At 39.0% G+C, this 26,270-nt stretch overlaps 1 protein-coding gene across 1 annotated transcript in view; it reads left to right on the top strand.

Annotated features, from left to right (window-relative positions):
• Positions 1 to 24,195, top strand: part of PCDH15 (protocadherin related 15) — a 460,117-nt gene extending 435,922 nt beyond the window's left edge. The window contains exons 32-38 of the mRNA XM_074874163.1: positions 2,847 to 2,957; positions 14,010 to 14,031; positions 15,595 to 15,633; positions 16,841 to 16,914; positions 17,696 to 17,828; positions 18,594 to 20,063; positions 23,161 to 24,195. Of these exons, the coding sequence (XP_074730264.1) occupies positions 2,847 to 2,957; positions 14,010 to 14,031; positions 15,595 to 15,633; positions 16,841 to 16,914; positions 17,696 to 17,828; positions 18,594 to 20,063; positions 23,161 to 23,715 (2,404 nt within the window). The 3' untranslated portion in view covers positions 23,716 to 24,195. The remainder of the gene's footprint in view (positions 1 to 2,846; positions 2,958 to 14,009; positions 14,032 to 15,594; positions 15,634 to 16,840; positions 16,915 to 17,695; positions 17,829 to 18,593; positions 20,064 to 23,160) is intronic.
• Positions 24,196 to 26,270: the final 2,075 nt, after the last annotated feature.

The raw sequence follows: 26,270 nt of genomic DNA, 5'->3' as shown, positions 1-26,270 counted from the left end.
GAACCAGTTCAACGTACAATTAGGTGGTGGTTGTTGTTATCTGAATTGCCTATTTCTTTAAGAAATCTAATAGCATTATTTTTCCTTGACATCTGTCAGATTATCAAAAGATTATCAATCTCTTTTAAGAGCTTTAAGGAATCTGCCTAACTTCATTTCATCAAAAAATCCCATTTTTGTTGTCTAGAAGTATGACTTGGAGTTGGATTTATAGCAGACCAATGCAAATAAACTATACTTCTATGAAAAAGGTATCGCTGAAGAGTGCCAAAGAAAATAAAAGGAATTTTAGTGTTAATATCAATACCAAAAGCTGTCTTGAGCCTTATGGTTTGTTTTTGCATTACAGCCTTTTTTTCTCCTTTTCAAAAAGAGTTTCAATATTTTTCCTGATAACATTCTGCCACTGAGTGTAGAGATTATAGTGGGATAAATGTAACTGTCATAGAGCACATATAATGGAAATGTTACAAATTTCTATTAATTTTTTTTTATGTGCAGTAGATCCATTTTTCAGTGCTTTCCAGATCAGTAATCAGCTTATTAAATTTTGTAAAAATAATAGTTAATGAAAGAAAACTCATTTAATTTATAAAATATTCATTGTCAAAGTGCAGTTCAGTGCCTACATTTATGACTTGTAAACAAGCCAGAAACTATCATTATTCTTTTCTATTAAATAGTGTCTTTGAAGTACACTATCCAGTACAACCCCATAAGGTAACTATAAATAATGTATTATTTACTAATCAGAAAATACTGGTATCTTCTAAATAGCAATCAAAAATAATACTCCTTCACTATTGAAGATGTTTAGCATTCTTGAAACATGTTAAAAAGAGAAAACAGTTATAAAAATGCATCCCTATTAGTCCACCTGTTAAAGAAATATCATGAGGTATATTCATGTTTTCATGTCTCTCTCTTTTCTGTCTGTGTGCGTGGCAGGGAGCTGTTTTCTGTAAGCCCAAAGCTGTTTTCCCCACTGTAATTCATATTTATGCTGACTGCAAAATTGTTTCAAGAGTGTCAGAAATAGCAGCTAAACACTCTTCAGCTCTGGAAATTATGATTCTTTAAACATGTCATTAATTCTGTAATTTTATGTGTGGAATAGTTAAGTAGCATCTATTTTATAACTCCTATTAGGTTCACTGTTTAGGACAATTGTTGGAAACAGAATTAATTTAACCTTCCTTTTTATCTCTTTATCTTTTTTTGCATAACAAAACAGATTCAAAGAGTAAGTACTTATTTTCAGCTTTGTTTCTAACAGCTTGTTTAGGAATACTGATAGCCTCCCAGTCTTTAGTTTTAAGAAGAAGGGGTACTTGACATTCAGTAAGAGTTACTTCCTATACTCCACTTGCTCCTGATCACCTTGTTTGGTGAGGTTAAAAGTTACTTACATGGCCACTCAGTGTATTTTATTATTGCATGCTAGCACACATTAAAGATACTGTGATTCAGGACATTGCCTGTTTCCTGCAGAGAAAAAAGGAAATATTTCCTTGTGTGTGGTATATTCCTCAAGTGAGCAGGTGCATGTCAGACTAGAGTGCATCGAGAGACTGCCCTAGGAAGCCTTGGGTATCAACACACCAAAACAAGGTAGATCAGTCATGTCACCTCAGTGGCACCCCCCCAGTTACACACCAGGGACTGCGGGCTTTGTTTTCTTTTTTCAGCAATAGCGTGGCCAGCAGGGACAGGGAAGGGATCTTACCCCTGGACTCGGCACTGGTGAGGCCGCCCCTCGATGACTGTGTTCAGTTTTGGGCCCCTCACTCCAAAAAGGCCATTGAATGACTCGAGCGTGTCCAGAGAAGGGCAACGGAGCTGGTGCAGGGTCTGGAGCACAGGTCTGATGGGGAGCAGCTGAGGGAACTGGGGGGGTTTAGTCTGGAGAAGAGGAGGCTGAGGGGAGACCTCATGGCCCTCTACAGCTACCTGAAAGGAGGGTGCAGAGAGCTGGGGATGAGCCTCTTTAACCATGTAATGAGTGATAAGACAAGAGGCAATGGCCTCAAGTTGCGCCAGGGAAGGTTTAGACTAGATATTAGGAAGTATTTCTTTACAGAACGGGTAGTCAGGTGTTGGAATGGGCTGCCCAGGGAGGTGGTGGAGTCCCCATCCCTGAAGGGGTTTAAGAGTCGGGTCGACATAGCGCTGAGGGATCTGGTGTAGTTGGGAACTGTCAGTGCTGGGTTAACGGTTGGACTAGATGATCTTCAAGGTCCTTTCCAACCTAGGTGATTCTGTGATTCTGTGATTCTGTGATTCTAGATAGAAAACAGAAATTTGTTTCATAGTGAGTTTACCCATTCCCCAAAAAAAGGATTTTTTTCAGAAAAAATTCTCCGTTGAGACAGAAATTTCCCAGCCAACTCTAATGAGAGAGGAGTTGTAAGTGATAACTTAAACTTCGCCAGAGACTTTTTTGTGTGTTTAAAATTGCAGTTCCTTGGCGCTTGAATGAAGCACTTGACCAAAGAGCTTACTCTCCCCACCATTGGTCTTGGGCAGCCAGAACAGATAAACCCTCCTAACAAGAGCAGTGTCAGAGCTAGCACATATGTTATTTCCTGGGAAATACCTGCTGTGTCAGTGACGTTCTGCTGGTCAGGAGCTTTCTGTCCAGGGTTTCACCAAGAGAGAACAAAAACCAGAGAGCTGAAAAAGCCAGGAAAAGATTATCATGTTATTACTTTTCTTTGAAGAAGACAAAACACAGGGATGTTTTGAAAACTGCAGGAAAAAAAAAAAAACATAGAAAACTTTGCATCTCGTCTTATGTTAGAGTGTTTCTAATGATTATTTCTCCTTCCCTACGTGGCTCACCAAAGGCGACAGGCTGAATGTGCAAAGACTGCGAGAATGCAGATGGCTTTACCAGCAGGCAAACCAGCAAGCGCCGCTGCCAATAACCTCTATGAAGAGCTTGGTGACAGCACCATGTAAGTATTCCTTGTGATACATCAATAAAATTGTTAGTGACCAAAGCCATGATTCACTTTCCAGGGATATCGCTTCGTGCAGTCTATGTCAAAAAGGCTTTTCTTCGTGAAGGGGTCTTTCCCCAGCTGCTTGGGGTTCTGAAACATCCAGAAAATAAATAGGATGACTCTGTAAGGAGAGACAAAACAATTTAGCCTGCTAATGGGGATTTCTTATAGTGCGTGGGGGAATCTTTAACAGGTTTAAGATGGCAAAAAGTAGGGTATAACCAGGTGTTTTTTTTCTAAAGCAAGAGCCTACCAGCAGGCCATTGCTACCAGGGTGAGCCAGGGCTGGGCTCCTTTAGTGCCTTCACAAATCCAGGCATGCATGCCACATTTTTCAGAGCTGTTGACTAAACACTTCCAGTGAAATTGCTGCTGCAAATTCCCCATTTGCTATAGTGAGAAATATTCTGTTGGATGAAGTGGGGTTTTTTTGTTCTAAATTTGAAAGTGTTTGAATATTGAAATTAAAGATAAAGGAGCTACTAAAATAAAGAAACCACTGGCAGTTAAATGAATATGTCTTTTACCTATTACATGCTCATAAAATAATAATATTGCAAAGATGCCTACCTTTTCACGCTTCTGTAAATCTGAAGTTTATGAACTCCAACAACAATTTAACTCTCAGTATGAAAATATTGCAGCGGAGAATAGCCAATTAATATTTGTACCCTGCTGGGGGGTTTTGTTGATAAGCTTGCCACACTTACTCATCTATGTTTGTATTTTAAAACCAAGTAACGCTGAGGAGCGTAGCATTAATGTGTTTGGGGGCAGGTAGAGAGAGAGCTTCTGGTGTTGCTGAGGATTTAGAGCAACTTTGCTCTGTTTTCAACCATTATTTGTTTTGCTCAGAAAGTTGAAATTTTCCAGATGCTGTGACTTTATAAAATGTTAAAGAGGCATGACAGAGCGTATCACTGCTGCTTTAACTCTTAGCTACCTGAGTGCAGTCTCTGCGTTTGAAATAATACCAGAGCTTGAGCTTTTCTGGGGAGATAGAGGAGCTATACTCGAAGGAATAATATCTTCTAACTGCTGAATTTCCTCGCATGACTTTTGTCTTTGTGAAGTGTTACTGCTCGGGCAGGAAGGGAGGAAAAACATGTTTGACAGTACCATATAGTCGCATTTTTGAATGACTGCTTCTGCTTGTGAACCACATGAGATCACATCTGTACGCTTACACATACAGTGAGGTGCCCTGCTGGGTAAAATTCCTATTTCCTTTGCACTTAACTAAACTTCTACTGAAATTAATGATTCACTTCTAATTTTACTGGCAGTGATATGAAGCTGATTATCTGTGGGAAGTGGATATCCCAATGGATGAACCTGCGTTTTGCACTGATGAATACTTTATGCTAAACACAGAACAAGCCTCGTTGTGCTGGGTTTTTACCTGCAAGGATTTTTTTCTAACGTTTTTGTACTGCAACATATAGGTACAAATTTACAGATTTGCAGTATTGACTTTGAGGCTTATATTTATGTTCATTTTGACTAAAAATAGTTTTCATTGCACCCAAAACGATTCCATATTTGGAATATTTTCTCTCAGATGTCTTTGCATACAGCTAAGATATACTCATAGCTATCATGCTGAGGAACTGATTAAACATGAACTAGTAAAAATCCTTATAAGATAATGAAAATCCTTAGGATTTTAAAGAAAATAACATGCTCCAGTAAAAATATTTACAAATTATCTTTTTTTTTCCTGTCAAATACTTGATTTCAAGGCACTGGTGTACCTTAGGAAATTATTATTTGGAAAATACCATTTATTACCATTTTTCATGAATTTTAGTAAAATATTTCCTGTCTTTACTTGTCCTAAGACAGTCCTCTTTCATTTGCAGTGCTGCCTTGGGTCTTGTTTTCTTAATTCAGTGTTTATAGCAAATGAAATGGAACTAAGCTCTTTAGTTTTAAATCTGCCTTGTCTCATAATTTTCATTTTTCTCTGTCTTTGGATACATAGGCATCAGTAAGTAAGCTCATTTCATTGTCTTAATGTTTGTAGCTAGTAGGAACACTAGTTAATTTTCCTTTCAGTAATTCCCATTAAACCTTGCAATATGAAACTCATATTTTATTTGTCCATTGATCAAGTACAGGAAAGACATTTACTATGAAGTTTCAATACTTCTATGCTTCTTTATCCTTTTCTTGGAAGTAGAGATGAAGTATGATTGCTGAACTTGAATGGTGTTATTTCGAAAGCCAAACAGTCCTACTACCTTAAAAAAACCCAACCCAATCCAACAGTGAGTGCATGCACAGAGGTTTGCTTTCAGTTCATGGGCCTAAGATCTCACAACTGGATGCAAGCAAAATCTTTCTTTTCTGCCATCTACAATTCCTTGCAAGGCAGGCACGCTTCTTTGAGTTTACAGAAATGTGCTTCAAACTGGTGAGCTGATGTTTCTCATTGATTAAAATACCTATACATTAATAGAAAAAGATCGCAGGATAACCTCATCCTTGAGAGGTGTCATGCAAAATGAAGATGGATCTGAGAAGCTTTCGAAATAATCTGTTCCAGTAACATAAAGGTTATGTCATCTTGCATGAGCCTTCTACTGGAGGGTTTCCTTCAAGTTCAGAATCATTTCTTTCTCTCGCCTCTAAATAGATTGAGGGTGCTTGACCAACCTCAAAGTATGTTGCTTTAGAATGGAGAATTAGTGTATTATTATTGTGAAGTCAATTATTTTTCATACCATTATATTCTGCCCAAAGGCAAGCCTTAGGCATACTGGTTTTCAGAGAACTGTAGTGCATGGGGAGAGTTTATTCTCTGGTATAACCCTTCCTTTCCTGGGTGTTTTTCACAAATGGGAGAGTGATCCCTGTGCTCTGTGCAGTGATTCTTCTCATCAGTCCTCTCAGGTCCCTCTGACCATTAGGAAGCTGTAGTTTCTCTGTGTGGGTAATCTTCCAGTCAAAACAAGAAGCAAAATTTAAGCAGAAAATGTGTTTCATTACTAAATACAGACCTTCAGGGAACTTTTACATATTAAATAACCTAGAGGAGATTTAATGGCTCTTAATTAACTCCTATTCAGTATCTAGCTATTTTAATTTCTCTTCCAGTTTTGCTGGGGAATATTAAACCATCAGAGGTTAAATTTCCATTGATTTAGATTTGGTAATATTTTCAGACATATGAAAAAAAAGCACCAGAAAAGACGGAACAATCTGACCCAAGAGGTCTAAAACTTCATTTTCCAACATTCACGTAATCATGGAAAATGTCGTTTTCCCCCTGTTCCTTTGTTAATAAAGCCTAACCCTTTTTAATCTAAATTCTAAAGAATATTACTCAAATTTTGGTAGAAATTTTAACTCAGCAGGTTTTGTGAAAACATTGGACAGCTCTAAGTCACTAAGGATGGTTTTATATGGTATTTTGATTTGTGTGTATGTAGATGTCATTGCTACTCCTGCTATACTTCAGCTGCAGTCACTTAACTGCAGAAAATAAGAAGGTTTGAAGTATGACATTCAAAGTGTGGAGTACCAGCATTAAGCAGAGGCAGTGAAGCTGTAAGTGAATTGTACAAAAGTGGAATTTAGTCTTTATATCCCATTTCTACCATAATGTTCCCTTATGCCATCATGTTCTCACAGATGTCTTACAGATATATTTAATATTTCAGAGAGCTTTTTAGAGTAGGTGTCCTTTTCAAGACTGCTTTTTTGTTTGGAGGGGGATTTTTTTGCATCCCCATGCTAGACAGCAAGTCTGGTTAGTTACAATAAATTTGTACATGGCAGCAATGGAAATGCATTTTGATTCGATCTTGTTGCTGCTGAGGGTGATCTTCTCTTTGAAAGGATAAGGGTTTTGTTTTTAGCTCTCTCTGACATTGGCCAATATCTTAAATTTGTCACGGGTTGGAGGTGAAATAAATTTATTTTCAGCCTCAGGTGAGCATTATTTAAAATAGGGCTCTAAGGGCACATTTTTCTAGTAGGCAGTCTGGGGATATTGATTTTGAAATACTGTTTATCTTAAAATCTGGTCAGAAGTTTGTGGTATTAAAAATCTTTGAGGAAGGCAGGTTAATGAGGCACTCAGGGGTGCTCGATGAATTCCAGAAAATGGTGAGACCTCCTGCTTTTGGTGTAGACACTCAGTGTAATCCAGCTGCAGGGATTTTTCATTTGGTTTAATGTGGTACAGAGATGAAATTCATACACATATTGATATTTCTGAGTCAATATGTGAATCATAAATGCAAGGAGCAATGCCCAGCTTGTTTAAGAAACAGTGTCAGGAGAATGGTCTGAGTCTGACATGCATCTCAGCTGACTGGCTTCAGCTCCCACTGGCTTCCTCACAGAGACCCTACAGGTCTGTGCTTCAGGGGTGCCCAGGTCCACCTCTGACTCCTCCTGGAGCTCACAGTTGGCTTGAACCACAGTTCTAATTTTGTGTGTGACCTATGTCCAGTCCTTGAAAGGAAATGCAGGTACACTTAAAGACTGCCTAATCATACATAGAACAGCATATTCTATAGAATAGCAGAGTTTTGATGCACAATTATTATGAAATAGGTTCAATGTAAAAATCCCTGTGAATATTCTATGTTGGCTGTGCACAGTATGGCACCGTGCTACTGCCATTTGAATGATGCAAACACAGTTATATACGCATACACTATGCACACCATGAGTCCATATTATCTCACAGAGAGATTGTATCACATAACTACATAGCACTGATGTTTTGGTGTTTTGTGTCACTGTAGAGATAGGGTACAACATTGATACTTTTGAAATCCAAAGGGGTTTTTTTAAGAAGAGAGAAACTTATTTTTGAACTTGCTGAGTAGCTGAAAACTTGTTTTAATTTTTCTTCCTCCTCAAGTCCTTCTCCCTTAAAGAAGATGTAAAAGTAAATGTCTTGCCCAGTAGTCTAGAAAATGTGGTCTTTCTGTCGGATAGTAGTAGTTTGCTAGAAGTAATTTAATGGCTCTGATTCATATCATAAGTTCTTCTTTTCTCTCTCATAAGTGTCTATGTCCATGCATGTTTTCCTCACATGTGATTATCTTCTTTTCTTTCAAGTCTTTTTCTTCTCTACCATTTCCAACAAAGCAGGGGAAAAAAGTCAGTCTTAGAAGAAGGAGACCGTCAGAGAGTTATAAGCAGCTTTGCTTCCCGTGCTATTGAGGCTCACAAGCAATCTAATATCAATGGATCATTGAACAATAATCTCCCCAAATCTTCAAGTAACATTACTTTTTTATCTGACGAGAACCCATTAACTACTCAAAACCCATTATATGTGGAAAGTGTCACTCAAAGTCCTGCTGCTGCTGGGTTTCTACGGAAAAGAAACGATACTCTAGACACTCTTTCTCCTTCAGGACTAGTCTTGAGAGATGCCTCTTTGGGAGGCAGTCACCGTGTGTGGACGGTACCAGCTCACATTGCTAAGAGACACACGCCTGGTTCTCCAAGTAGGACCGTTATCATGGACTCCATTCAGTGGCAACAGGAGAGACTCAAAGCAGAGATTGAAGGAACTGAAAATCAGCGTAGCAGTGTTGATATTAGCAGCCCACTGTTTCAAAACATAAGTGGCCCCAGGTTAACTGTAAAAGAGAAGGCAAGACAGTTTGAGCAGCAGGCTTTGCAGGAAATGAAGCAAGTGAAATCTCCTGATGTGAAATCCATCCGATCGCCAGCACACGGCATCTGTTTCCAAGAAGGAGAGAACATGCTAGAGCAGTCTCCTAAAATTGCTGTTGCTTCTCCTTGCCTTCGCTCTTCTCCTCCGTCCTCTCAAACACCTTGTGCTGAAGTAGTTGAACCAGAGGCCTCTGCGGTCCCCTCTGTAATCATCACTCACCACGACTATCCTGAAGAACTTTCTCCTCCAACTCACAAACCAACTCCTCCGTCTTTTAGGATAAAGAATACAGTTTGCCAAAGTTTTCTAGCTCCTCAGACCAAAGAAGTTATAGAAAGCATTCCAGATCCACCTAAAATTCCCCCACCCCCTCCTCCCCTACTGCCACCTCCACCTCCACCACCACTTCCATGCCCTCCTCTGTTGCCACCACATCCTCCGCCCTTGCCCACAGTTTGTCTTTCTTCTTCTTCATCTCCTCTTATCACCCAGCACCTCTCTCCTGCCAAGCATTCAAAATCCCCTGCCAAACAGCCAGCTGTACCGCCACCGGCCACAGTGCCAGAGACTCCTCCCCGTAGGGAGCTCAAAGGTATTCTTAAAAACATTCAGAATTTAGCCGCGATCGAAAGGTCTGTGGCCAACATGTACAGCCAAATAGACAAAAACCACGTTCTGCCCAAGCATGTTTCTAAGCTCAAACCGGTTGCAACGCCAGAGCTGGCAACTTCAGAAGCTGTGGCTGAGCACAACCAGCAGAACGGCAACTTGAGCTGTGTTGTGGAGGAGCTTGAGAAATGCTTTCCATCTCAGTCGACAGCACTGTAATATTTACGGTTGGATGTTTTCTGCATGTAACATTTTGAGTGAGATGACTCAAATGCAGCACACGGTATCTGCCTCAGACTCTAGAAATCCAGACTTTTTCCCTTTCTCTGCTGTGTGTCACTGCTTACGCAGTCCTGATCCCAAATTGAGAGACATTGTCTTTCCTGTTCACTCGGAAATTTTTAATGTATAATAATTCTACAAGTTGTTTTCTCAGAACTACATCTTACTGTTCTGTGATGCTGGTTCTTAGTCTGTTTACCAAAAACTCTTGGGGAAAACTGCCCATTTTTACCCAAGGATCGGTCATAGACAGCAGAGGGCTTGATACTGCTTTATGTTAAGCAGCCTTCACTGTAGGTAAAAGCAATAAGCAGAGCAATTTTTCTGCAGCTGTGATTGGAATCTCTTGCTTTGCCCATAAAATGTATCACCTGGGAGGAATCTTACTGTCAAATATCGGATGTCAAAGAAAGCAAGTAATGGTAGTAAGCAGGCTTGGCAATAGTGAGCCGGAGTTATTGTCATGATGCATCTCCGTATTCGGTGGGAGATGACGCCGCGCTCTGCTATGCTGGCATGCTTTCTTTCAGCCCATGTTTGCATCCCAACTCAGAAGGGGTTTGTCTTGATCTGTCACTAAAAACCGGCTGTCTTCCCTCCTGTTACCTATGTTCTGCCTTCCATTGCATTTTTTATATTGTACCTGCATGTTAAAAGTTTTTATTTTGTAAATTTCTTTAATGTACAAAGCATTTGTTTGTTTTTTATTTTGCATGTGCATGTTGTTGGTGTCTAAATTTCATGCTAGTTTGCCATGAGCTTTACAGCTGAAACATCTCACTTAAATTTTAATAAAGTCACTCTGATTAGTGTCACCAAGTGAAGATTTTTCAAGTACTTGTAAAAATCCATGTAATATGGATTTACTTACTGGCTTTTTTGCTCACAGTCGTCTAAATCAGACCTTTACATTAATATGTCAATTATAGAAAATTGGTTTGTCCTTTGAAAAATTGGTAAGTAAAAGCAGTTTTGGCATTTAAATGAATGTTAGTTTGGTCCATCTTGCAGGTTTCCTTTTAGTCTTTTACCAAGATTCAACACATTTGTGTTTACTATGACAATTTTAAAAAACGTGTTGGGAAAGGAGGATATTACATAATAAAGAAAAACTGAAACCCCAGTTCTGTATCAAATGTAATTCTGAGCAAAAAGGTAATTAGTTATTTATCAGACTGTCTAGAGATACTCAGCATTTCCATGGTGCTTGGCTTTTCCTCTTTTCTCTTTTGTTTTAAATCTGCAATTAGGACATGTATGGATGCTTCAGTCAGAAACTGCTGAAGGTAGTTTCTCTTTCTTTGTCCCAGAGCCAAACTCCATGAACACCATCACACAAGATTTGCTGATACATTAGAATTTTTTTTTGCTTAAAACCCTTGTTGAGCTAGACTGTAGTTCCAAGACACATATAGTAACTAAATGCGTGAGGGGAATGATGATCGATCATAGCATTTTTGCTGTAACAGAATCTGTATAATTTACGAGATGCACGCATGTAGGATACCTGCCAGTGATGCTAAATTCTCCAAGAGTTGGCACGACTGCAGCACCCACAGCAAATTATCAAAGTTCAGCAGCTATTAGGTAGAGAAAGTTTTAAGGTTTAAGAGCCAGAGTTGGAAGATGGCTTACGTGTTTACTTGCTTCTGTGCATCTGCCATGGGCCAGGTGTGGAGACAGTGGGACAGCGGAAAGTGTGCAGAGATGTGCACAAGAAACTATTATGCTGAGCATGTTCAGAGTGGATCGACCCTAAGACAGAGATTTGAATTTAAGCAAATCCCACTTTAGAGCTTGTAGACCCATCATGGATGCTTTTGTGAAGTTCATTACATCACTAGTGAAATATTAGACAGTGTCTAGTGTCACGCAGCAAAGCTGCAGGCGTTTAGTAATTCACAGCATAAACTCCAAAGGTTTTATTCGGCTACAATTATTTGTGGCATTCCTTAAGCAGAAAGAATGGACAATCACACAGGAGCTCCTTTTTAAATACTTAGTTTCATCAGTCTCAGAAGAGTCTGTGGGGGTCATGGTAATAAGCTCTTCACTAATGAGGAACACCTACTTTCTCATTCTGTAAACCTTTATTAAATTGGAAAGTTTAACAAAACCTAGTTTCATTTTGTCTGGAATTAGTGCAACCTTTTTTCTCCTGCTGGTTTTTTGAATAGCCTTTGTTAAAAAAATCATTCTATTAGACCGGGGAAGAAACTATAGCATGTTTTTTTAACTTAACCTAGGGAAGTTCTGTCCCATTGAGATGTCTGGATGCTGCTGGGGTTCTGCACCACGACACATTATTATAACCAATATAGGAGTTGGTAAGAAGTTGAGCATATATAAGCTTATTGACTCCTCTTCAGGTTGTCTGATTTGGTTAATGAGTCAGATGCAACCCTGGGTAAATCTCTCATCCTTTCATCAGCTGCTTGACTGGGCTGAGTTCTGAGCAGGAGCAGAGACTGCATCAGGGGAGAGCGTTTCTTTGCAAACCCGTTCACAAAGCTGAAATCAAGCAGTAGCGTATCATTACTCATCTCCCTTCTAGATTGTCTCTCCACAGTTCCAGTTATGAACTGCAGGAAACCTCCATTTTAAGAGTCAGGACAAACTGATAAACAGTTGCCACCTCTGAGCAGTAGCTGTAGTATTCGGGGTTTATGATGCTTTTGCTTTTAAGATGAAAACAGATGAAATAGCAATAGCCTGTTGGGATGCCAGTAATTGGGAAAATTGTTGCTTTAGGCAATTCACAGTTCCTTTAACCTATGTCAGCAATACAGACCTGTGAGAGGTTGGCGTGTTTCGTACATGTAAGTTCATTCTTGTTTTATCTTCCATGTTAAGTACCAGCAGTGTATACCAGATGTCATATTATCCTACCATCATCATAGGCACTATGTCCTTGCTTTCTGTTTTGCATTGAAGATTTCTCTCTGACTGACCGCAGTGAAGTCTGGCTGATAATGTTTATCCAGAAGCAATTCCTCCCTCTCTGGAGAGCTTTAATTCCTTCCTGGAAACACATTATGTTGTTTTTGACAGAATAGATCCTTGTGCTGTATTGAGTGAATGGGTATTTTTTGTCTCTTGGGGTCTTTTTTTTTCTTCTAATCATGGCCACAGCAAACTATAAGAAAAGTATAAGCATAAAAAGCACAGTGTGGTGTTATTTTTACGAAAGTTGAATTCCAAATTTAATTAGAATTACTTATGTTATGCTTTTAATCTGCAATATAGTGACTATTTGAGAGCAATTAAGAGTAATAGGCTTACTTATCCTCTTTATCTGAAGATTGTTTTAGGCGATATGAAAACTAAATACAGTGCTCCTCAAGTGGGCTTTGAAAAGTCACAGATCATCTTTTGATGATAAATCTTCATTTCAGTTGTTCATTAGTTTTATATTACATGGGCAACAGCATTAATTTAATGCTGATAATCAATTCCATGTGCTGAATATTAATAGAAAATTTTATAGATGGTGATATTAAAGAATTAAAAGGACTTCTACTCTGTTCTTTATTATTTACTTGAGTGTAATTAAAGACTTTCCCTAGACTGATGTATGTGTACTAAGTTAAGCTCAAGATAATTTTGAGCATTTATCCTTTCTTTCCTAAAAATAAAAAAAATTAAAAATCAAGGCTTATCCTTAATAATAATGCTAAGACCTAAATGCTGTTCCCTAGTTTTGTCTAAATTATTTTAATTTTCTGGCACAAAATGTGAAAATAGAGAACTTGTGGTAGACATAGGTGCCTTTGTCATGCATATGAATGGCTCCAAGAAAATGAATTAAAACAACAACAAAAAATTTCCAATGAGATCAAAAGCACAAAGCCTGTGGCAGAATAATCATAGATAGCAAAAATAATTTAACTCCCCCCTGCTGAGAAAATGTTAGGAAATATGTAATTTTAATAATAATGTGGTTACAAGAAATTAGCAATCGAAGCTCCAGGCCAATTTCTAGGAAGTCCTGAAGTAGAAGAGAAACTGTTTCACTGCGTAAGCAGACGCATGAAATAACAGAGTCTCTTTGTAGCTGGTCTCTGTAGGTGTCCGAGACAACAGAGGAGGTGAACTGGGCAGGACGTCTCTTAGGGGAACGCAAGGAAAGCCAAACACAGCATTCACCCCCTTTCTCTTTGCTGAGTTCCACTGGGTGCACTGGCTCTCTGGCTTTTGGGGATTGGGGACTTCTTCTCATTCATTTGCAATCTAAAGCAAGAAAAGATCCCAAAGATCCACTAGCCTTTCTCATGCAATGATTCGTACGTCCAGAGCAAATCCAAAGAAAAACATATTTTGTATTGTAGATATGTATTTCTTTTCTTGCTAGTAATATTTCTAATTACATTATCTTTTCACCTCTCCCCAGAAAGAATGGCAATATGCATCTTTAAATAGTCTCACAGAAGTATACTAATATCTTTTTTTCTTTTTCTGACTTCTAGGCGAGGATATGCACAGCAAGAGGTAAGGCTGTTCCCCAGTTATGTTTAAAATACTAATTACATCAGCATCCTTTACCCATACAACCTATGTTGTGAAACTCATTGCTATTGGGTGTTTTAGAAGCCAGAAATACAAAGTGGCTCAAAAAGTTCATGGTTCACAGGGGGCTAGCAACCAGCATGGCACAGACGTAACCTCCAGGCTAGGAGACTGCTCCTTGAAAAACTGCCAAAAAAAGTTTCCCAGGGAATTCCCTCGGTGCTTGCTGTGTTTTCTTATGGCACGCATGATCACCTGCTGCTGCCTGCTCTCACGGGCCGGGTACTGGACTACACAGACCTTCTTGGCAACGCAGCGGAGTCAGTTGTTCTTGCAGCATCTTTTTCTCCAGCAATGAATAACGCTGAGAGTTTTCTTCAGAAATCTGAATGAACTCATGTAATAATTTGAAAGTTCTCCAAAATGCATTTCTATCATAAAGACTGATACTTACTGCTGAGAGCTGGATGGTTTTACTAATCTTAAGGTGTGCGTCTGGAGCCTCCTGCTCCTTACTCAGTAGTGGTTTACAAATGGCAAGCTTTCTGTTGTTCTGCTGTGATTTTTCCTCCCTTTGCAGAGCTGATTTGTGTCTCTTAATTCAGATACAGAACTTCCCCATTTCTCAGAGTTTCGTTTTGACCATGCAACTTGGCTGAAATAGCGCCACCAAGTCTTGGGAGCAGTGTGGGGACAGTGGTACTCATTTTCCTGAGTAAATCTGATCCTAAATTATGGACAGCAAGTGATGGGCATCGGTCTGTCATTTGCAGAAAACTGGAGCTACAGAGTAATGAACAACATAACTACCAGAAATGACCCATGTTTAGCTGTGAGACACCTGGGAGGAGCCATGTCATGCTGTTGGTCCTCTCCATGCAGCCTCCCAGGGTCCTTTCCCTCATGTCAGCATGCTTTTCTCACTGCCTGCTGCATACAGAATGAAATCACACATAAGCTGTAGAGAAAACAAGAGAGATAATCCTTCACTGTCATATTGGTATTGTGAATTAAAGAATATTTGTGGTTGTGAGGTAGTTAAAAGCCACTGAGGTATATAAATATAGAGAATTAAAGTGATGGTATTGCAGTAGAAGCTTGGAGAAGAAATCATATCAGTTCAGGTTTTTAATAGCTGAATCCCAGACTTTACTGCAAATTCCTATAGATTTGCTTTCTACCTGTTGTGGATAATTTTTGGTCTGCCATTGTCTCCCTGCTGTCTCCAGCATATACCACACAACAGTTCTCTTGGGCTCTGACAAAAGTTCTTGACCTAAATAATTTAGAGAATCACCACATAGACTGGGAATTTGATTCTGTATTAGGCCAAAGAAGTAGTGGACTGTAAAGTGATTTTACAACATTAGGTGGTTAGCAGGGTTCTACTTCTTACTGAGTATGGAAGTATCCAGGTGACTGCCATACAAAATGCTCTGAAGGACCTGTGTTTTTAGGATTTCTTTCCAATCTTAACTCAAACACAAATGACCTGCACTTTAATTTTTGCTGCCTAGTTAACTCCTTTCTAATTTTCTTTTGTAGCAACAGCAGTTGCTGAGACCTTCTCTTCTCAGACCAGAGGTACTGCTATTTTTCATTTCATAATTATTCTATAATTTTAATGGCTTTTACATAATTTCCTAATAAAAACTTGTCTGTCTTAGGTAATATTTTTCCCTGAACTCTTTTAGATAAAAAGGAAAGTCCTGACAATGTTACCCATTTATGTTGTTTTAATTTAGTATTTTGAATTTACCTCATCTTGGTATTTTCCACTTAAGCATCTTTTAGTTGCTCCCATGGACTTCATCACACAGACTGAAGGCTCTCCTAGTTTCATGTCCAGATTCACAGACAGAATAATTTCCTCACTGTCCAACCGCAATCTATTTTTTCAGATGTCAGTCAACTGATAAGTAATTATTGTACCTAGAGATGAACTAAGCAGTTGGCCTGCCAAGGTAAAGAAAAGTGAAAGGCTGTGCAGTGCTCTGGATTATAAACCCAGTAATTTCAATTTCAAGTCTTTTAGACCCAGTACTATTTCCAGAATAAGCAATAGAGCAAATGTAGCTTTTGTGAGACATTGCTATCGATGGTATTTTTGTGGTAAGAATGGTGATTGTTTCTGCAGTCATTACATAAATAATTACAATGAGATGCTCTGACACAACTTTAAATTCATCGGACGGGAGAAAAACCTCTAGGAAGCTGTGAGAGATGCCATCCCTTGCCAAAACACAAGCCCTTGGTGCTCTGCAGTTCAGAGCTGTTCCACAGAGCAGCCTAATACCGGTGTCTGAAAGGAGCTTAAGGACACACTGGAGCTTTTGTAGGATAAAGTACTTAGCTTAGTCGAATGCTGCTCATGATTGTTGATGGTTGAGAAAACATTTAAAAAAGAGACCTGACAAAAAGCGTAAGTAAAGTAGCCCTAATCTTTCAACATAGCTTCTTCCTTTGAGAGAGGCACGGTATATTTGCTGTAAGTCCAGTTTACTGAATGAGGTTTTTGGACAGGATAAGTGAGACAGTGTCCCACACCAGAACAGCGTCTGCGTTTAGCTGACTTAGAACAGTCGCTCCCAGGGAATACACCAGGGAAGGGCTCATTTAAAGCTCCTGTTGGCTTCTCAGTATGGTTCTCGACAGATGTCAATGTTCCTCAAATTATTATCGTTTTTTTATTTTGCTTGTTTGCACTTTAAGGTACTGTTCTTTGTGCCTTTTTCATCAGTCTTTACTGTGTCTAACTGTTTGCATTCAATCAGTGTTTCTTTTTTGACAGGAGTTAAGTATGGAATCTGGAATTGATCCAGGGCAGGAATACTATGGGCAGGATTACTACAGTTATGAGCATGGGTACATTTTCATTTTTCATATATATTTCTGAAAATGCTGCCTTTCCAGGTTGGTGATGTTTACTATTACAGCATCTAATCTGGAGATTTACCTTCACTTCAGGATTACTTTAATCTTTGTGTCCATGAAGGTGTGCGCTGACAACAAAACGCTTTTTAAAAGTTAAGGGGGCGTTCCTGCTTCTTTAGGGATCTAATTATTACACTTGCAGGGTGTATACCCCATCTATCATGCTGGTTTTATATTCACTTTTTTATTTGCATATTTCTGCTGTCTTGGAAATTACTTTCCATCATCTCCTCCCCTTTTGTGGCTCACCAGCCTGCGTTCAGTGACTGATACTTTCCGCTCACAGCTCCCAGCCAGCATCTGGCTTTTCACATTTACCTAGAAAAACATCCTGCTGCCTTGTTCTGACAGTGCCCATCTGACTGCAAGCACTTCAGGGATTATTGCTGTCCCTACAAGTTTGCAGGGACTCTTCAGAACTGATCCCAGGGAACCTGCTCTTTCATTCCCTAATAATAAAAAAGATCACCCCAAAAATCAGGTACCTGGAAAGGTCATTGCACTTGGGGGATTCTTGACTGATCCCAGAGACCAGAGGTTTTGTGTCACCACTGAGGAAAAAAGAATAATAATCTTCTCAAAGGTAGAGAGAAAAAAGAGCAAAGGCATTCTTGTCCTTTCGGGATGTGAGCGAGCGCATTTGTTGCTGTGTTTGGAGACACACGTGAACGCATTGGTGCACGTTATGAAAAGATGATGGTGTTTTTGCCAGGTACGAACTGCCTCAGTATGGGAGCCGCCGCCGCTTGCTGTCTCCTTCAGGGATGTACGATGAGTATGGGGAAGTCGTGGTGGAGAGCGATGGTGGCTACTACTATAGTCCGCATGGGCCGACAGCAGAAGAGGTAAGCGTCTCCGGTGTGTTGATTCTGTCTCTGCAACAAGATGAAGGACCATTAAGCCTTGTCAAATGTGTTTTGTAACTGATTAGAATATTGTGTTCTGTGTAGACCAAATAAGGAGCTCTTCCGATGCTAATCATTGTTTGCCCTTCTGATGTGTAAAGTGTACGTCAGAGATTCTTTCTAGAAAGAGAAAGGAATTGCAAAGTTTCTTTTAATATCCACATCTATCTCAATGTAGATTTCTAGTTCAAAATAAAATCCACATAGCCTTAGGTAATTCTATTTTATATTATTAACCAGATGGGATATTACTAACATTCAGCCTATAACTGGTGATTTTCCATTGAGACAAGAAGTCACCTACACTCATTTATTGTAAAGTTCATAACTGAATGTAAAGACATTCTAAAATATCAGTGGCAGCAAGAAAAAAGTTGATGTAAATGTTCCTTTTTTTTTTAAAATCTAATTCTCAGAAGTACTAGACTCTTAATCCATCACATGGGTTTTAATTAAATGAGAAGAGATAACATTTCTGAGCCGGTATTGTTCCCTGCTGCAGAGTAAGGTAGTTGTGCACTTGCAGCCTATTCTAGAAGCAAAACTTTCCCCATAACTTTGGTAAAAAGCTATTCTAAAACAGGTAAGTTAATGCTGATGCTGGGAAAAAATGTTGCATTTGTTCCTGCTGACTTATTTTAGGGTGCGAGCTTTCACAATAGCTATCTTCAAATTGTAATCAAGTTCCGTTTTCATAATTTGCAGGGGATGAGTCAAGGCAGAGGTCCTTCAAGCAGAGGTATAAGCCAGAGAGCAGGGCCTCAAATAGAAGGTAGACCTTTAGGTGGTGGGATGGATCTAAGACATGTTTCTGGAAGAACATATAGGACCAGCCAGGGAAAAAGGAAACTAAAAGCAGTGATGCATTTAAGTCGCGTAGCAGTCAGTGCTCACAAACCAGTAGGAAGAACTGAGTCTGCTCGTTCTCCATGGAAGAAAGCAAAGATATTCCCGATGATTCTGCAGAAAGTGAAAGGCGGTAGGAAAGATTCCAGTTATGCCAAGTTGATGTCAGCTCGCCAAGTGGACGGTGAGAAAAGCATGGTTATCAGGGGAAGTTACTTCCAGAAATCGACAGATGACAGACCTTCGATGAGAAAACTAAATCACGTGTTAAAACGCATTAGTGTCTCCAGAAAATTGCAAGAGCCTATTAGCAAAGATTTAGTGCATGCAAGAGAAAAAGGAGAGGAAGAATATGAACGAGATGAAACAAAATCAGGAGTTTCAATAAGTATCACAGCAGAGAGTGAGCACGAGGATAGTGATTATGAGAAGAAGAAAAAGAAGAGAAGAAAATATGCTTCAGATGAATCATCCGTGAAGAGTAGTAGCTCTGGCTCGGAGTCAGAAGATAAAGACTACCTAAAAGTAACTCTGGACCAAGATGAAGCTACTGAAAGTACTGTGGACTCAGATGAAGAAACTGGGCATGATTTTGGGGATTCTGATGACGAGTCTGGATCCAGCTCTAGCAGTGAATCGGAGGAGGACTCATCTGAAGAGGATGATGATGAAGAAGACTCTGACAGTGATGAAGATGGTAGCCTGTCACATAGCTCATCTACACGAAGTTCATACAGCAAATCAGGGAGTAGTGAGTCCAGCAGTAGAAGAAGCACTGAAAGGTCCAGTACAAAAAGTGGCAGAGGTAGTTCTCGTGGCAGAACGAGGCGATCCAGCCAGAAATCAAGTATTAGCTCTACTGCATCAGGTAGTGACAGGGACACGAGCTACAGGAAAACTTCAGGGTCCACCCATAAGAGCAAAACTTCCTCTGCCAGCCTTGAAATAGAAGACACGATAGAAGAGGTGTCAGAAGAAGATGAACAAGTGGATGTGGAACAAGACAGCGCAAGCCCCAATGAGACAGCAAATAACTCAAATAAGGTAGTTTCTGAAACATCTGCCAATGCAAAAACTGCTGCCACTGGAAAAGGCAAGAAAGGAAAATCAGCTAATAATGGTGAGGATAGCGTCGATGAAAGCGCAGAAGAGGTTGATACAGATGCTAGTGACAGGGAGGAAACTATCGATAAGAATGAATCTTCCTGCCTAGAAAGTGAAATCAGTGTTACTTCCAAAGGTACTGAGGGGACAAAAAGCGCAACTAGTGCCGCTTCTGGTAAAACTGCTACTTCCCCTGATACCAAGAATCAAAGTTCTGACACCAACACAAAAAGAAAGAAAATAAGAAAAAAGACGTCCCGAGAAAACGGTCAGTCTCAGTCAGATGAGACCCTGGATACTGCCATTACGGAGTCAGAGACTGCTGGTGATTCTACATCCTTTTAAAAAGGAGTGACAGTAGGTGGATGTTTTGCAGTAAGGAGTGATCTTGTTTGCTGTGCCTTCTGTGTGGTCTTTCCTAAGCATTACACTCTTGACTAGAGATAGCCAAAAAAGAAAATGTCAAAGCTTATTGCTTCAGCATTTGAACCCTATATGCTGTTTTAAGGATAGAACTGTAGAAAATCAAACTAATGTAATTCCTCTGAGAGACTATTCAGGTATACTTAGTGGTGGATATAGAGAGATTAATTTTCACTGAGCAATGGCAGGAAGGAATACTTCTTTTCACTGCCTATTTCAATAATGTAGTAAAAGAGGTATTGTCTTGATTCTTAAGTTTAATCCTTTCTGCATTGTGTACATTGTGAAGCAAAGCAACCATGCGTTTTTCATTAGCTGTGACGGATAGCTTGACGAACCTGATGGCAAACCTATTAAGGGCCCTACGTTCGTGCAGGTTATGTCTACCACAAAATGGAACACTGCAGGAAGGAAAAGGGGCAAAACATGAAATTCAGTGAAGAACAGGAATGATGATGAGGATGAAAAGACTTAGAAGTCATACATGGTTTCACCTTATGTTTCCCTACCGTACAACATTTGCTAATCTTCAAATGAGTTCTCTGTTATAAACATTAGCCCTGTTTGCAGGGAGGACAACTGAAATTGCAGCAGAGCAACACTCCCAAAACAGAGTACTACTAGCAGAGCTGGGATTAAACTGTTTTCTGATCATGGTATTCAGGTTTCAGGTACCAGCGATGTACAAGACAGGAATGCAGAGGTAGGTGTACAAAGTGAGCTTGCTCAGAAAAGGAAATGGATTACATTTTCCAGCTTCTGCCGTTCCCAGCTAACAGTACAGTGATTTTAATGGGTTTTTTTAAACATCTATTTAAAAGTTTGAGATGCGTAACAGCAAAGTATTGCTGAAGGTAACCATCACCTATGTTCTATATTTTGGTATCTGCCTTTTAAAATTCAATAACTTCTAATATCTGATGTCATTCCATAGAGAAATCTTCATTAGCACAGTTCTGCTCAGAGTGAGCATGGTGGAGTAGGAGAGACTTCTGTTACTGACAGCGCAAGTGGACTTTGTGTTTTCATATAAGAAGCAAGCTCTGCACGATGTACCTCCTCACGGAGCTCCTTTCCGTGCTGCTAGCACACAGAGTCTGCAAGCTTTGTATACACACAAACAATCTGTACTTTATTTACCTTGTATCAAAAGCCACAGAGCTGTTTCTCAGCCACTAGATGTATCAAGATAAGCCATAAGAAGCGTAAATAAAATTAAAGCTTTGAGCCAGTACTGGATTAGTCTTGTGCGTGAGCTCTTGAGAGCTAGTACAAGTTCTGCCGTACGCACCAAAGCTCTGCCAGGAAGTCTCTGTTAGACAGGGGAGAGAAAAATGTTTGAATTTTTAAGCTACTTGAGCCTTCCGTGGAGTTACCCTGTCAGGACAATTAGTGTTGCAAAGCGTGATACTAACTTTGCAACTACTGTCTTTAATTCCGGTTGAAATGTGAACTAGATTTATGATCACCTACTTACTTTTTTGTATTCCCATATAGCACAAAGTTGTAGCTGCACACAAAGTTCGAATGCCTTTTAAACTAGTCAGTCTTTTCATCCATCTGAGTATAGCTGTGTGAAGAAAATTCGATGTCTTTATCGGGAACAAAAGAATACAGGCATGTAAATAATTTATACAAAGTGCAACTTCCCAAAAGCTTAAGAGTAATCACCACCTGTTTATACCTTGCATGATTTTCTTTTTCTAAAAACTGTTTTTTCTTGTGTGCATGTGTATGTACTGCAGTGGGAGTTAACTCTGATGGTATCTGCTGCTTTAGAGAAATAACAGTGTTTTCATTATTAATTCAAGAATGATAGTACCTTGTTTCAGTGTACTGCAATGAGGCATTTATTTTAAAAAGATCAATTATAAATTAAAATAAATAATGGGTTTTCTGTAGTCACTATTAGTACAAAGTCACAGCAATATGGAAGTTGTTTACATTAACTCTTCAAAAGAAGAAATTATATAGAATCTGAAGTCTCATTTCTCCACCATCTTCCATGTAATAGCAAAGCATCTCTGTTGATTCCACCAGATTGGAACTGGGACAAAGCCTTATATCAAGCTGTTCTTTTTTTAACCAGTCAATTTTGCCAACGTTGTGCCTGAGATTTTCACTTGTGTAGGTGCTGAGATCTTTCCTGCTTGACGTGTTATGCGTATAAACCAGACCTGAGCTATACCATTTCTGCACTGAATTTACAATTTAGTAATACTCTGGAAGAAAACTTCTAAGGACTTCCTAGCATTTACCCATTAGTTAGTACAGTAGTTTCTTAGAAGTATCATTTACACGTGGCTTCATCATCAGTGCCTTCCAATTTCTGTTAGAAGGGGTTATTAATCTAGTAGTTTTTCACCTCTCTTTGTAAGACAGAGACATCGCTTTGTCAAAATATGACTGGCTTACCAATATCATGATTTACAGAAGTTTTCTTTCAGAACGTAGTGTCTCCATGCTCAAAATTCTCCAAAGATGGTACACTTCAACTTAACAGGAGCACAGCAGAATGCATCTTTAGCTAAAAAACCCACCACCAACCCGAATTTCTCACTATTTTCCAAACCCGAAGAAAAACATCACAGTTTTTATATACTATCTGACTCACATTATGCAGTTCATGAACTAAAATTTATCTGTCTTCAAATTTTTTAGAACAAATAATTGTTTGCGTGTCTGAGCATTAGGTATATATGATAGGGGCACACGGTCACGTGCCCCTATTAAGAAATATCTGTGTACATCCTAAGAGGAAGGGTACAAAAGACCAAGTTAATAAAAATTCATATGAGTATCTAGATAAAACATAAGATAAATAACAGATAGAAAAAGGTCAGGAAAATGTAAGAAATATCACTGAGATTTAACGACATTTCTATTTATTGTCAAACAGTGGGCCAGAAAGAAAAGGATCAAGTTGATAGTTGACCCAGAATACGAGACCAGCTCCACTGGAGAAGACAGCGCTCCTGATTCCAGCCAGAGACATCGTCTCAATAACCCGAATATTCAAAACAACATCAACGGTAACATCTACATTGCACAGAATGGCTCTGTTGTCAGAACCCGTCGCGTTTGCCTTGGTAATAATTTAAAAGTCACATCTCCAGTGAGGCTGGGGAAACAGTTCAAGAAACTGGACAAGCTTGCAGTGACACACGAGGAGAATGTCCCACTGAACACGTTGTCAAAGGGACCATCTTCTAGTGATAAAATGAACACAAGACCTTGCAGTGTCTCATTTGCTTCCTCTACTATAGGGGCTGAAAATATAGTAACAAAGCCAGGGGGCTCCAAAATGAAAAGCACAGAAGAGCAAGCGTCGGTTGTTGATAATGAGGATGTCAAAGAGCCCTTGGAGTCGCACAGTGAACACACACAGTCAGATGAAGAGGAGCTCTGGATGGGCCCTTGGAACAACCTTCACATACCAATGACAAAACTGTGATTTTATTTTTTTTTATTTTAATTTTTACTTCAGTTTATAATAAACTGCGCTTTTTATTGTCACTACGGAAAATGTATGAAATTTGTATTGTGCACATACGTTGTATACTACAAACGACACGCTTTAAAGTTTAAAAACAAAATTTGCACTCACATTTGTACCAATTAATTGTCCTCCCCAACAACTATTTTGACAGGCTCCCATTTCACTAAACGATACTTCATTTAAATTAATTAGGTTTTTTTGGATCTTGATTTATTGTTTAATAAACAGTAAACTACTAATAAATGCACAGCAACATTTGGTTAACTTTTCAGACAGTTCTATACATGCCTAGCTTGTTTTTCTGTATGGTACTTGTGGCTATACTGTTTAGATTTGGAAATTGTCTATTTATGTTCAAGATTTATATCCAGAGCTCTTGATTCTGAACTCAGAGTAATAAATTAAAAATAAATCCATGAAAGTCAATGGAGCAAATCCTCGGGTGGCTTAAATTTGAGTAACAATACCAAAGTCGATAGCGATATACCCAGTTTATGCAAACAGAGGATCTCGCTCAGCACCCAGCTAACAAACTTATTTAAGACTGGAATCGGAGTTTATGAGAGTATAGCACTGTTACATAGAAAAGTGGAACAGGAGATTAAATAAGATCAAAGTTGCAAAGAGGAAGGAAATGTGTAGCAATTAATCTTATTCAGAGTTACCTGGCCGTGGTTTGTTCATTTTCTTTTGTAAATTAGCTCATTCCAATTTTCTTCTCTAGACAATTTTTCATCTTTTCATCTCTTCCCACATCAGTTCTGTTTTCTTCTTTATACGGTCTTTAGCTCTGGTTTTTATGCTCCATCAGTAATTGTCATCCTATGGCTATATTTCTCCGAAATAAACCAGGATGATACACGAGTCTGTGTGATAGAAATAGGCATTAAAGAGTAATTAATAGAAAGGGGATGGATACATTTTCAAGCCCAGCTAACTGTTGGGTTAAATGGTACAATCACCATTCCACTCCAATAGTGTTCAACATAAACCTGCTGAAAAGACAAATGGATCATGGTGAAGAGGATAAAAAGTGAATATTTTACGAGGCTAATATGCATAAACGGATCTGTGAAGGGCAAAGGGTGTCAGAACACACACACAGAATTGTTTCAAAAACTTTTAAGTAAGCATTACTTGTAAAATACACTACATAAATTTTGGCACTTGCTTATAATTGTACCTCAAAGGAGGGTGTTGTGTTACAACTTGAATAATGAATGAGCTGAGAAATGCCGCTGTTCATACTCACCAATACCTAAAAGACAGGAGCAATACAGAGCAAAGTATTTTTCTCCAGTGTGATACAGGAAACAAAAAAAAGAAGATACATATTCACATGAGAAAAGTGTTCTGTTGTATTATGCAAACTTTTTTTCAAGATAAGTTCAAACTAGTTGTGAGAACAGTATGGATACCTGTTGAAAGATAGGAAGAGTCAACAGATAAATGTGTGCGATGAATAAGGAAGTGATTGGCATCGTCATTCTTCCCCTGTTGTTATAGTTAAAGCTTCACCAGTTCTGGATGATGATGGCTGTTGGTTCTGCCCTGGCAGTAAATGGACTTCTGCTACTGTGATTGTGTTTGTTTTCCCCTTGCACAGGTTCTCCTCCACAGATTCCTCTTAATGTCTGTCTTTGGAAGCTGTTCGCATGTTATGCCGATGTAAATGTGACACTTCTGTCAAATACCTCCTTGTCAAGCTGAGGATTCCAACCAAATATTTTGAGAGATGGTGCTTGTTTTTAGGCATGAGAAATGCAATGTAGCCTACCACATAAGGAGAAAAAAAAAAAAAAAAAAAAAAAAAAAAGACCAGATACTTCTTTCTCCTAACTCTTTTACCTTGGCATATTTGCACTTGGGACCTAACAAAAAATAGCAGTTTGGAGTTTAGCTAGAGTCTGAACATATAGATAAGAATGACGGAACTAAAAAACCACAACTATTCTTTGAAATAACTAGTAAAATGTTATATTTAACCCTGTTCAAGATACTGTTATTATTTCGCTACATCAGTTTTATTGCAAGATCTGTCAGCAGTCCGGTTCTTACTAAATACTTTGATAAGGTCATATGCTTTTTAGAGAAATGTTTTCTCCAGCCATTCCCAGCTTTCTGAGGGGAAACAAAATCATTTCTTCTCCCAGAGACTCACACCAGCTTTAGGTCTAGCTCTGTGAAGGATTGCCAGGCCTAGCACTGGTGGTCAGTAGTGCTGTGCATGCTTATCAAAGGCAAAACCTGTCAATACAGTCTCCTTTGTGCTGTCCAACTACTCAGAACTTTTCCCATGAGAGCATAAGAAATTTCATTTTATCAGCAATGGGTGGGGTTTATCTAAAATCTAGCTTGGTTTTAGCTAAACTTGTAGTGACTTTCAAAATCTTGAATACTGTTGGCAAAGAGAGGGCTTTGTGAAATCTTTCACGGGTGCAGAAAATTTGGGGGGTATTTTTTCTTTATTATTTTCTGTGGATGTAATATTGTAAATCAGTACAGAATTC

The sequence above is a fragment of the Strix uralensis genome, chromosome 7 (assembly GCF_047716275.1).
Source record: "Strix uralensis isolate ZFMK-TIS-50842 chromosome 7, bStrUra1, whole genome shotgun sequence".
Taxonomy (NCBI): domain Eukaryota; kingdom Metazoa; phylum Chordata; class Aves; order Strigiformes; family Strigidae; genus Strix; species Strix uralensis.
Note: the sequence above shows the minus strand (reverse complement) of the source record. Positions and strands in the feature narration are given on the sequence as shown.